General features: G+C 59.7%; 1 protein-coding gene across 5 annotated transcripts in view; it reads left to right on the forward strand.

Moving 5' to 3' along the window:
* The window catches only part of dnm2a (dynamin 2a), a 95,487-nt gene that overhangs the window by 64,267 nt on the left and 18,865 nt on the right, over positions 1–12,355 (forward strand). For 4 of the 5 annotated variants that reach the window (XM_085971957.1, XM_085971959.1, XM_085971961.1 and 1 more), the window contains exons 13-16: positions 326–377; positions 1,232–1,243; positions 8,429–8,542; positions 11,563–11,672. In XM_085971957.1, coding sequence (XP_085828083.1) covers positions 326–377; positions 1,232–1,243; positions 8,429–8,542; positions 11,563–11,672 — 288 coding nt within the window. The remainder of the gene's footprint in view (positions 1–325; positions 378–1,231; positions 1,244–8,428; positions 8,543–11,562; positions 11,673–12,355) is intronic. The other variant, XM_085971960.1, reaches the window with a different exon arrangement.

Raw genomic sequence — 12,355 nt, forward strand, 5'->3', positions numbered from 1 at the left:
GTATCCCCACTCCATCTGCCAGGGCAGCGAGAGGGGGAAAGAGGTGATGGGGTCGGATGCTGCTAGAAAGTGAGCCTGTGCCAACTTTGGGTAAGGAGAGAATTGACTTGTTTGTGATGTCACCCATGGCCGAGTGGCCGGTGACACTGCATGTTTAGGCTGGTGTGTAAATGAGTGAGGCATGTATCGGGTGGGGAAGGGAAGGGATAGAGTGAGGCATGTATCGGGCGGGGAGGGGAAGGGATAGAATGTGGGTAAATACCAGGGGTGAGTGGGCTTGTGCAAGGTGTGAGGTGCTTACTTGATTTGCTGTTCTTTCCTCCAGTGCACAACAGAGGAGTAGCCAGCTAACGAAGAAACGAGCGGTCCCAAACCAGGTAAGGACATGGAGTCACACTCTGCACTGGTCTGTGGGAGACGAGCAGTGCGGATGCTTGTTGGAATAGTCTGATATGCACGAGTGAGTGTTTGTGCAACATTTGGACTGAGTGCTTGTGTTTCACTGTTAGTTGCACGTAGAATGCATCATTTTAACCAGGTTTTGCTGAGTGAGTGGAGTTCACTGGCTGGTCAGTCGCCGCATTCAGTTAATGCGGGAGGAGAGCGATCGAGAGCTGGAGTCGGCTCGTGGTCCCTGGTGACTGCTCGTGCAGCAGTTGGTGCACAATTCTCCCCCTTGTTTCCCATCACTCCCTCTCTGAGCTGTCCCAGAAGGAGCTGCTCTAATCTGGAGTCACTGACTGGAAACGGTGTTGGAAAGCTGACACTTTCCGCCCCTGCGCACGGCCCCCCCCCCCTGCGCACGCCCCCCCCCCCCTGCGCACGCCCCCCCCCCCCTGCGCACGCCCCCCCCCCCCCGCGCACGGCCCCCCGCCCCCCCCCCCCCCGCGCACGACCCCCCGCACGGCCCCCGCCGCCCCCCGCGCACGCCCCCCCCCCGCCTGCGCACGGACCCCCGCCCCCACAGCCAGTGAATGTTGTTTGGAGAATGTGACTGGCACTGGTTTATTGGGCTATTTGGTGCCTGTTTCTAACCGCTGTTAACTAGATATTGCACTGTTTTGAGTCCCCGGCCCGAGGTGACCCTGTAATAATCGCATGTCATTTTGTTTCCTCTCTTTACTGACTGCTGTCACCTCTGCTTTCCGTCCCTTTCTACTCCACCCCTCCCCACTCGATGCACTTTTCCATCTGCTATTCCTGCCTCCCTTAAACTCTAACACTGCTAAAGGGTGAGATCTTGGTAAGTACCGTTTGTGTTCTGTGTTGTTGTAGTCTAGTTGATCTGAATCCAGCCTGTGTGATGGTGAGAGGAGGGGCTAGATTGGGGGCTGCTGAGGAAATGCTTCCCACTGACGTCCAGTCACCGCTGAAATGATTTTCTTTTGGGTTTCAGTCATCTTCTCTGCTCTTGTAATCAGATAATCGGATAATCCGAGCTCTCAAATCCTTTCCTCAGATTAAATGAAAGCCCAGCTCTCTAATCAGCATGTTGTGCCCCTTGTGTGTGGTGATGGTGACTCCATCGATGGCAGTGAATTCTCATTGCCTGGCATTCCGAACAGCCAATCAAACGCTGAATCCGGCATCTGATTAATGGGCAGCTCCCGCACCATCTCCGCTCATCTGCCACTCGAGTGGGCAGCCGGGATCCTGCGGCTCAGCTGTGAAGTACACGATTGGCCATTTGATGATTCCTCAACAAAAGTTAATCACTGTGCTCGCTGACACCGACTGCTTTCTGATTGGTCTGTGGGCGGCCGGTGATCGGAAACGTGTCATTCTGTGAATTCTGCGTCACCTGCCGCTCCCATCGGGCACCCATCAATCACAGGGCCGCCATCCCAATCAACTCATCGATCAATCACAGGGCCGCCATTCCAATCAACTCCTCGATCAATCACAGGGCCGCCATTCCAATCAACTCCTCGATCAATCACAGGGCCGCCATCCCAATCAACTCATCGATCAATCACAGGGCCGCCATCCCAATCAACTCATCGATCAATCACAGGGCCGCCATCCCAATCAACTCCTCGATCAATCACAGGGCCGCCATCCCAAATCAACTCCTCGATCAATCACAGGGCCGCCATCCCAATCAACTCCTCGATCAATCACAGGGCCGCCATCCCAATCAACTCATCGATCAATCACAGGGCCGCCATCCCAATCAACTCATCGATCAATCACAGGCCGCCATCCCAATCAACTCATCCATCAATCACAGGGCCGCCATTCCAATCAACTCATCCATCAATCACAGGGCCGCCATTCCAATCAACTCATCGATCAATCACAGGGCCGCCATCCCAATCAACTCATCGATCAATCACAGGGCCGCCATCCCCAATCAACTCATCGATCAATCACAGGGCCGCCATCCCAATCAACTCCTCGATCAATCACAGGGCCGCCATCCCAATCAACTCCTCGATCAATCACAGGGCCGCCATCCCAATCAACTCATCGATCAATCACAGGGCCGCCATCCCAATCAACTCATCGATCAATCACAGGGCCGCCATCCCAATCAACTCATCGATCAATCACAGGGCCGCCATCCCAATCAACTCATCCATCAATCACAGGGCCGCCATTCCAATCAACTCATCCATCAATCACAGGGCCGCCATTCCAATCAACTCATCGATCAATCACAGGGCCGCCATCCCAATCAACTCATCGATCAATCACAGGGCCGCCATCCCAATCAACTCATCGATCAATCACAGGGCCGCCATCCCAATCAACTCCTCGATCAATCACAGGGCCGCCATCCCAATCAACTCCTCGATCAATCACAGGGCCGCCATCCCAATCAACTCATCGATCAATCACAGGGCCGCCATCCCAATCAACCTCATCGATCAATCACAGGGCCGCCATCCCCAATCAACTCATCGATCAATCACAGGGCCGCCCAATCCCAATCAACTCATCGATCAATCACGAGGGCCGCCATCACCAATGCAACTCATCGGATCTATGCACAGGTGCCGCCATCCCAATCATCTCATGCGAGTCAATAGTCACATCAACTCATCGATCAATCACAGGGCCGCCATCCCAATCAACTCATCGATCAATCACAGGGCCGCCATCCCCAATCAACTCCTCGATCAATCACAGGGCCGCCATCCCAATCAACTCCTCGATCAATCACAGGGCCGCCATCCCAATCAACTCATCGATCAATCACAGGGCCGCCATCCCAATCAACTCATCGATCAATCACAGGGCCGCCATCCCAATCAACTCATCGATCAATCACAGGGCCGCCATCCCAATCAACTCCTCGATCAATCACAGGGCCGCCATCCCAATCAACTCATCGATCAATCACAGGGCCGCCATCCCAATCAACTCCTCGATCAATCACAGGGCCGCCATCCCAATCAACTCATCGATCAATCACAGGGCCGCCATCCCAATCAACTCCTCGATCAATCACAGGGCCGCCATCCCAATCAACTCATCGATCAATCACAGGGCCGCCATCCCAATCAACTCATCGATCAATCACAGGGCCGCCATCCCAATCAACTCATCGATCAATCACAGGGCCGCCATCCCAATCAACTCATCGATCAATCACAGGGCCGCCATCCCAATCAACTCATCGATCAATCACAGGGCCGCCATCCCAATCAACTCATCGATCAATCACAGGGCCGCCATCCCAATCAACTCATCGATCAATCACAGGGCCGCCATCCCAATCAACTCATCGATCAATCACAGGGCCGCCATCCCAATCAACTCATCGATCAATCACAGGGCCGCCATCCCAATCAACTCATCGATCAATCACAGGGCCGCCATCCCAATCAACTCATCGATCAATCACAGGGCCGCCATCCCAATCAACTCATCGATCAATCACAGGGCCGCCATCCCAATCAACTCATCGATCAATCACAGGGCCGCCATCCCAATCAACTCCTCGATCAATCACAGGGCCGCCATCCCAATCAACTCCTCGATCAATCACAGGGCCGCCATCCCAATCAACTCCTCGATCAATCACAGGGCCGCCATCCCAATCAACTCATCGATCAATCACAGGGCCGCCATCCCAATCAACTCATCGATCAATCACAGGGCCGCCATCCCAATCAACTCCTCGACCAATCACAGGGCCGCCATCCCAATCAACTCCTCGATCAATCACAGGGCCGCCATCCCAATCAACTCATCGATCAATCACAGGGCCGCCATCCCAATCAACTCATCGATCAATCACAGGGCCGCCATCCCAATCAACTCATCGATCAATCACAGGGCCGCCATCCCAATCAACTCATCGATCAATCACAGGGCCGCCATCCCAATCAACTCATCGATCAATCACAGGGCCGCCATCCCAATCAACTCCTCGATCAATCACAGGGCCGCCATCCCAATCAACTCCTCGATCAATCACAGGGCCGCCATCCCAATCAACTCCTCGATCAATTACAGGGCCGCCATCCCAATCAACTCCTCGATCAATCACAGGGCCGCCATCCCAATCAACTCATCGATCAATCACAGGGCCGCCATCCCAATCAACTCCTCGACCAATCACAGGGCCGCCATCCCAATCAACTCCTCGATCAATCACAGGGCCGCCATCCCAATCAACTCATCGATCAATCACCGGGCCGCCATCCCAATCAACTCCTCGACCAATCACAGGGCCGCCATCCCAATCAACTCATCGATCAATCACAGGGCCGCCATCCCAATCAACTCATCGATCAATCACAGGGCCGCCATCCCAATCAACTCATCGATCAATCACAGGGCCGCAGATTCCTTCACTCTGAGCAGATCTCACAGCACTAAAGGGAGATCTTCCCCCCCCCCGCCCCCCCTCTCTTTCCCCCCCCTCTCTTTCCCCCCCCTCTCTTTCCCCCCCCTCTCTTTCCCCCCCTCTCTTCCCCCCTTCTCCTCCCCTCCCCTCCTCCCCTCCCCTCCCCCCCTCCCCTCCCCCCCTCCCCTCCCCCCCCTCCCCTCCCCCCCTCCCCTCCCCCCCACCCTCCCCCCCCTCCACCCCCCCCTCTCCTCCCCCCCCCCCCCCTCTCCTCCCCCCCCTCTCCTCCCCCCCCTCTCTCCCCCCCCTCTCTTCCCCCCCCTCTCTTCCCCCCCCTCTCTTCCCCCCCCTCTCTTCCCCCCCTCTCCCCCCCCTCTCTTCCCCCCCCCTCTCTTCCCCCCCCCCTCTCTTCCCCCCCCCCCCTCTCCCCCCCCCCCACCCCCCCCTCTCTTCCCCCCCCCTCTCTTCCCCCCCCCTCTCTCCCCCCCCCTCTCTCCCCCCCCCTCTTCCCCCCCCCCTCTCTTCCCCCCCCCCCTCTCTTCCCCCCCCCTCCCCCCCTCTCTTCCCCCCCCTCTCTTCCCCCCCCTCTCATCCCCCCCCCTCTCTTCCCCCCCCCTCTCTTCCCCCCCCCTCTCTTCCCCCCCCTCTCTTCCCCCCCCTCTCTTCCCCCCCCCTCTTCCCCCCCCCTCTCTTCCCCCCCCTCTCTCTTCCCCCCCCCTCTCTTCCCCCCCCTCTCTCTTCCCCCCCCTCTCTTCCCCCCCCTCTCTTCCCCCCCCCTCTCTTCCCCCCCCCTCTCATCCCCCCCCCTCTCTTCCCCCCCCCCTCTCTTCCCCCCCCTCTCTTCCCCCCCCCTCTCTTCCCCCCCCTCTCTTCCCCCCCCCCCCCTCTTCCCCCCCCCCCCCTCTTCCCCCCCCCCCTCTCTTCCCCCCCCCCCTCTCTTCCCCCCCCCCCTCTCTTCCCCCCCCCCTCTCTTCCCCCCCCCCTCTCTTCCCCCCCCCCCTCTCTTCCCCCCCCCCTCTCTCCCCCCCCCCCCTCTCTTCCCCCCCCTCTCTTCCCCCCCCTCTCTTCCCCCCCCCCCCTCTCTTCCCCCCCCCCCCTCTCTTCCCCCCCCCCCTCTCTTCCCCCCCCCCTCTCTTCCCCCCCCCCCTCTCTTCCCCCCCCCCCTCTCTTCCCCCCCCCCTCTCTTCCCCCCCCCCTCTCTTCCCCCCCCCCTCTCTTCCCCCCCCCTCTCTTCCCCCCCCCTCTCTTCCCCCCCCCTCTCTCCCCCCCCCTCTCTTCCCCCCCCCCTCTCTTCCCCCCCCCCTCTCTTCCCCCCCCCCTCTCTTCCCCCCCCCCCCTCTCTTCCCCCCCCCCCTCTCTTCCCCCCCCCCCCTCTCTTCCCCCCCCTCTCTTCCCCCCCCTCTCTTCCCCCCCCTCTCTCCCCCCCCCTCTTTCCCCCCCCCTCTTTCCCCCCCCCTCTTTCCCCCCCCCTCTCTTTCCCCCCCCCTCTCTTTCCCCCCCTCTCTTTCCCCCCCCCCTCTTTCCCCCCCCCTCTTTCCCCCCCCCTCTTTCCCCCCCCTCTCTTTCCCCCCCCTCTCTTTCCCCCCCCTCTCTTTCCCCCCCCCTCTCTTTCCCCCCCCCTCTCTTTCCCCCCCCCTCTCTTCCCCCCCCCTCTCTTCCCCCCCCCTCTTCCCCCCCCCCTCTCTTCCCCCCCCCCTCTCTTCCCCCCCCCTCTCTTCCCCCCCCCCTCTTCCCCCCCCCCTCTTCCCCCCCCCCCCCTCTCTTCCCCCCCCCTCTCTTCCCCCCCCCCTCTCTTCCCCCCCCTCTCTTCCCCCCCCTCTCTTCCCCCCCCTCTCTCCCCCCCCCCTCTCTCCCCCCCCCTCTTTCCCCCCCCCCTCTTTCCCCCCCCCTCTTTCCCCCCCCCTCTTTCCCCCCCCCTCTTTCCCCCCCCCTCTCTTTCCCCCCCCTCTCTTTCCCCCCCTCTCTTTCCCCCCCCCTCTTTCCCCCCCCCTCTTTCCCCCCCCCTCTTTCCCCCCCCCTCTTTCCCCCCCCTCTCTTTCCCCCCCCTCTCTTTCCCCCCCCTCTCTTTCCCCCCCCTCTCTTTCCCCCCCCCTCTCTTTCCCCCCCCCCTCTCTTTCCCCCCCCCCCCTCTCTTTCCCCCCCCCTCTCTTTCCCCCCCCCCTCTCTTTCCCCCCCCCCTCTCTTTCCCCCCCCCTCTCTTTCCCCCCCCCTCTCTTTCCCCCCCCTCTCTTTCCCCCCCCTCTCTTTCCCCCCCCCTCTCTTTCCCCCCCCTCTCTTTCCCCCCCCCTCTCTTTCCCCCCCTCTCTTTCCCCCCCTCTCTTTCCCCCCCCTCTCTCTTTCCCCCCCCCTCTCTTTCCCCCCCCCTCTCTTTCCCCCCCCCTCTCTTTCCCCCCCCCTCTCTTTCCCCCCCTCTCTTTCCCCCCCCCTCTCTTTCCCCCCCCCTCTCTTTCCCCCCCCCTCTCTTTCCCCCCCCCTCTCTTTCCCCCCCCCTCTCTTTCCCCCCCCCTCTCTTTCCCCCCCCCTCTCTTTCCCCCCCCCTCTCTCCCTTTCCCCCCTCCCTCTCTCTTTCTTTCCCCCCACCCCCCCCCAAAAAAAAAAAAAAACTCCCTGATTTGTATCGTGGCTGTTCTGTGTGACTTGCAAGGAGGAAATGGAAGCAGTTTCAGTCTGCGGACTGGCCGCTTTGTGCAGACTAGTGTATTAACCACGTCTGTGTTCAGCACTTCCTTTTGGAAAGGACCCCTTTTAAAGCTGGGGATTGCTGTGGGAATGGCGATGTTGGCGCTGTGAAAGGATTGCCCCCAGGGGTGGGGGGCTGTTCAGAGGCACTGGGGCTCAGTCAGAGGCAAGTTGTCATTCATACCCCAAGCTCCCCTCCGATTGTGGCTGCGCTACTGACTAACCACGATTGTTTCTAATTAACCCGCTTGTTTTGTGTAAAATGACCAGACGCCGCTCTGGCTTTCTGCTCGCCCAGATTTCACAGTGGAAGCACCTTTCTGTGAGGTGGTTTCAGGTGAAACTGTAGCAGCCTGCCCACCTTGTGCAGACCCTGCGAGGTGACCGGTTCATTCTGACTAACGTGACATGTCGATGCTTTCTAACCAGCCCCGATTCTGTCGAGCTTCTGAACGTGTTGTACTGGGGAATCTGACCGTGGCAATGGGAGCTCCCGCCCCCGGGATTGGGCGGGGTTGGAGAGGGATTTCTGTGCCACTGAGGTGTTCTTGTCGTACTCCGGGGTACGGAGAGGATATGGAGTGAGGGTGCTGCCAATTACCTTGTGTGCAACGCGTAGGGCTGAGAGTCCAAATCGGGACTGTTAGTGGGTGTGGGGGATGGGAGTGGAGCGGGAGTGGGGGGGTTTGAGCTGGGGGGTGTGGGGTTTGAGCGGGAGTGGGGGGGTGGAGGTTGAGCTGGGGGTGTGGGGGGTGGAGGTTGAGCTGGGGGTGTGGGGGGTGGAGGTTGAGCTGGGGGTGTGGGGGGCTTGAGCGGGAGTGGGTGGGGTTGAGCTGGGGGGGTTTGAGCGGGAGTGGTGGGGTGGGGAGGTTGAGCTGGGGGTGCGGGGGGTGGTGGAGGTTGAGCTGGGTGTGACCCGCACGCTCTGATCACTGTGCTAACTCTTTCCAGGTTATACGCCGGGGCTGGATTACCATCAACAACATCAGCATCATGAAGGGCGGCTCTAAGGAGTACTGGTTCGTGCTGACGGCGGAGTCCCTGTCCTGGTACAAGGATGAAGAGGTGAGTGGATCTGACCATTTCTCATGGTTAGGGTGAAGCAGCCTTTATCTACCCCTTGCACCGCGGGTCACTGTGAAAATCTGCACAGTCCGCAGGCCGTAGACGGGTCTGGAGGTTTATACCCAGGCCAGATTACTCTGTCCTGCCACCTGATGCTGTGGGTCACTGGGATCATCCTGTGCGCAGTAACCAGGGAGTGAGCATAGCCCCTCAAATCTATCCATCTATCTATCTTCTATCTATTATATATGTATAAAACGGTCCGTCTGTCTTTCCGTCTGTCTTTCTCTCTGTCTGTCCGGCTATACAATCATCAAAAGTTATAGAGCGTACCTACACACATGTTATATCAAAAGAAAGTTTATCATTAGGGGAGTCTAACAGGCGTATTTACTTTTTGGTCAGACAAAAATTGTTCAGACAGTATACAAAAAAGGTTCAAAAAACGCCAACATTCCGCTCATTAGCGTTGAGTGACGTGATGGTTGACCAATTCGTACAGGGGATTAACCTGTACGGGGGGCGTTTCATTGCGTGTGTGGGTGGGCCTAATCCTTCTGAGCTGAGGTGAGTGGCTGCCATCTTGATTCCTAACTATTCATTTATTTTTCCCACTTTCTGCGTTTATTTTCAAATCTAGATTTCCAGCAAAAAAAAAAGTTGCTTTTAAAACACAATTAAATTGTTTTTAAAAAAAGTTAATTAATTTGTAAATATTTTCTCTAACCTCATTAATTTTCCTACCTTTAACCCTTTTTTTTCCCCTCTTGACTCGCTACCTCCGCCGGGCGCCGCAACCTTCCAGGGTTACCCCGCCTGCAGGCCTCTAAGCCTCGGCCTCTCCTCCCCAGCCACGCCCGAGCTAGGCACCTCCCATCCAACTCAACAAGCGGCCCGCGATCGCTGCCATCTTTGTAAAGGCTGGCGGGGCGGGCCTGAGCCGAGCGTAGCCACCGCCGCCATCTTTGTAAAGGCTGGCGGGGCGGTACGGAGCTCCGCCGTGCCATCGCCGGCGCTGGGCTTGGGTGCTTTGTGGCCTGCGGCTGAACGGCAGCTGCGGAGCTCGGGCTGCCCGGGGCGCTGGGCTCGGCTGGGCCATGTCAGTGCGGGTGCCCGAGGTCCCGGGGCCTAGCCTTCTCCAACCGCCGCCGGCAGCGCAACTCTCAACACTGGCAGAGGGGAGAGGGTCTGCTGGCTTCCCCCCTCCTCCCCCCACTCCCCCTTTCCCCCCCCCTCCCACACACCCCTTTTCCCCCCCCCCCCACACACCCCTTTCCCCCCCCCCCTCCCACACACCCCTTTCTCCCCCCCCACACACCCCTTTTCCCCCCCCCCCCCCCTCCCACACACCCCTTTCCCCCCTCTCCACTGAGCACTGGGGAGACTGAGGGGGAGAATACACTGAACCCCAGGCACTCTGACCCTGGGTACCGGGGGGAATACCCCACACTGAACCCCAGGCACTCTGACCCTGGGTACCGGGGGGAATACCCCACACTGAACCCCAGGCACTCTGACCCTGGGTACCGGGGGGAATACCCCACACTGAACCCCAGGCACTCTGACCCTGGGTACCGGGGGGAATACCCCACACTGAACCCCAGGCACTCGGACCCTGGGTACCGGGGGGAATACCCCACACTGAACCCCAGGCACTCTGACCCTGGGTACCGGGGGGAATACCCCACACTGAACCCCAGGCACCCTGACCCTGGATACCGGGGGGAATACCCCACACTGAACCCCAGGCACTCTGACCCTGGGTACCGGGGGGAATACCCCACACTGAACCCCAGGCATTCGGACCCTGGGTACCGGGGGGAATACCCCACACTGAACCCCAGGCACTCGGACCCTGGGTACCGGGGGGAATACCCCACACTGAACCCCAGGCACTCTGACTCTGGGTACTCGGGGGGAATACCCCACACTGAACCCCAGGCACTCGGACCCTGGGTACCGGGGGGAATACCCCACACTGAACCCCAGGCACTCTGACCCTGGGTACCGGGGGGAATACCCCACACTGAACCCCAGGCACCCTGACCCTGGGTACCGGGGGGAATACCCCACACTGAACCCCAGGCACCCTGACCCTGGGTACCGGGGGGAATACCCCACACTGAACCCCAGGCACTCGGACCCTGGGTACCGGGGGGAATACCCCACACTGAACCCCAGGCACTCGGACCCTGGGTACCGGGGGGAATACCCCACACTGAACCCCAGGCACTCTGACCCTGGGTACCGGGGGGAATACCCCACACTGAACCCCAGGCACTCGGACCCTGGGTACCGGGGGGAATACCCCACACTGAACCCCAGGCACTCTGACCCTGGGTACTCGGGGGGAATACCCCACACTGAACCCCAGGCACTCGGACCCTGGGTACTCGGGGGGAATACCCCACACTGAACCCCAGGCACTCGGACTCTGGGTACTCGGGGGTGACTGAGGAATCCATTGTGGCTGGAAGTTTGGGCGCGCTGGAAGTTTGGGCGCACTGGAAAGGGGCGCTGCTCTATCCTCTCACTGAAGCCGGGGTTGGAGAGTGGAGGAGTTGAGCAGCATGCAAGAGGCTCCAGGACAAGACGGGCCCATCAGTCTGGGGACACATTGAGCTGTAGCTCCTGCCGGCGGTGATCCTGATCTCTAGACTGCAGTCAGTGTCGTTGGGAGTGATAAACCGTGATTATAATCCATCTTTACACCCTGACCCCACTTTTTTTGGCCCTGCTCTTCCCCTGTCCGCTCGGTACCCGCTCTTCTCTTTCCCCCCCTTGATCCCCCCGCTCCCCCATTTAAGATCTCCTTAACCCTGCTCTTTGATTAAGCTTTTGGTCGCGCCTCCTAATCTGCCACCAGTGTTCCCCGGGCCTCTGTGCTGAACCCTGGGGATATTTCTCTGCATTAAAGGGCCTGTGTAAATGTAAGTTTTATGTGAGCGCAGGGACAGGAGGAGGACTGCAGTAGGGGCTGAATCTGTCAGCGTGACAGCAAGGTTTTGTGACTGTTACAGGAGAAGGAGAAGAAATACATGCTGCCCCTGGACAACCTGAAGCTGAAGGATGTGGAGAAAGGTTTCATGTCCACCAAGCACATCTTCGCAATCTTCAACACAGAGCACAGGTCAGTGCCCACCATACTGCCCCTGCCCCTGCCCGCCATCTCTTCCCCCGCTGTCTCCCCCGCCCACTCCCCAACTCATCGACATCCAATGACTGATGAATGGAGGGTGGGGGATTACTGGGCGGTAGGTGGGAGGGGGAGTGAAGTACTGGATGGGGTTTGGGGTGTACAATACTGGGCTGCTGGAGTCCTGGTTAGTGTACGATCCGTGTACTAACACACTCCTCCAGCCTGGAAAACGGTCTGTCGTTTGCTGAGATCTTGTTGAGCTGATCCACAGTCATGTGATGGTGAAGGAACTTGAGGGCCCTCTCCTTCAGACCTGAACAAGTCCCACTCCAGAGACCTGAGCGCACAACTCTAGGCTGATACTCCAGTGCAGTACTGAGGGAGCGCCGCACTGTCGGAGGGGGCAGTCACTGAGGGAGCGCCGCACTGTCGGAGGGGCAGTACTGAGGGAGCGCCGCACTGTCGGAGGGGCAGTACTGAGGGAGCGCCGCACTGTCGGAGGGGCAGTACTGAGGGAGCGCCGCACTGTCGGAGGGGCAGTACTGAGGGAGCGCCGCACTGTCGGAGGGGCAGTACTGAGGGAGCGCCGCACTGTCGGAGGGGCAGTACTGAGGGAGCGCCGCACTGTCGGGGGGGCAGTACTGAGGGAGAGCTGCACTGTCGGAGGGGCAGTA

This window comes from Somniosus microcephalus, chromosome 31, assembly GCF_052327205.1.
Source record: "Somniosus microcephalus isolate GS21.2 chromosome 31, FLI_Smic_1.0, whole genome shotgun sequence".
NCBI lineage: Eukaryota > Metazoa > Chordata > Chondrichthyes > Squaliformes > Somniosidae > Somniosus > Somniosus microcephalus.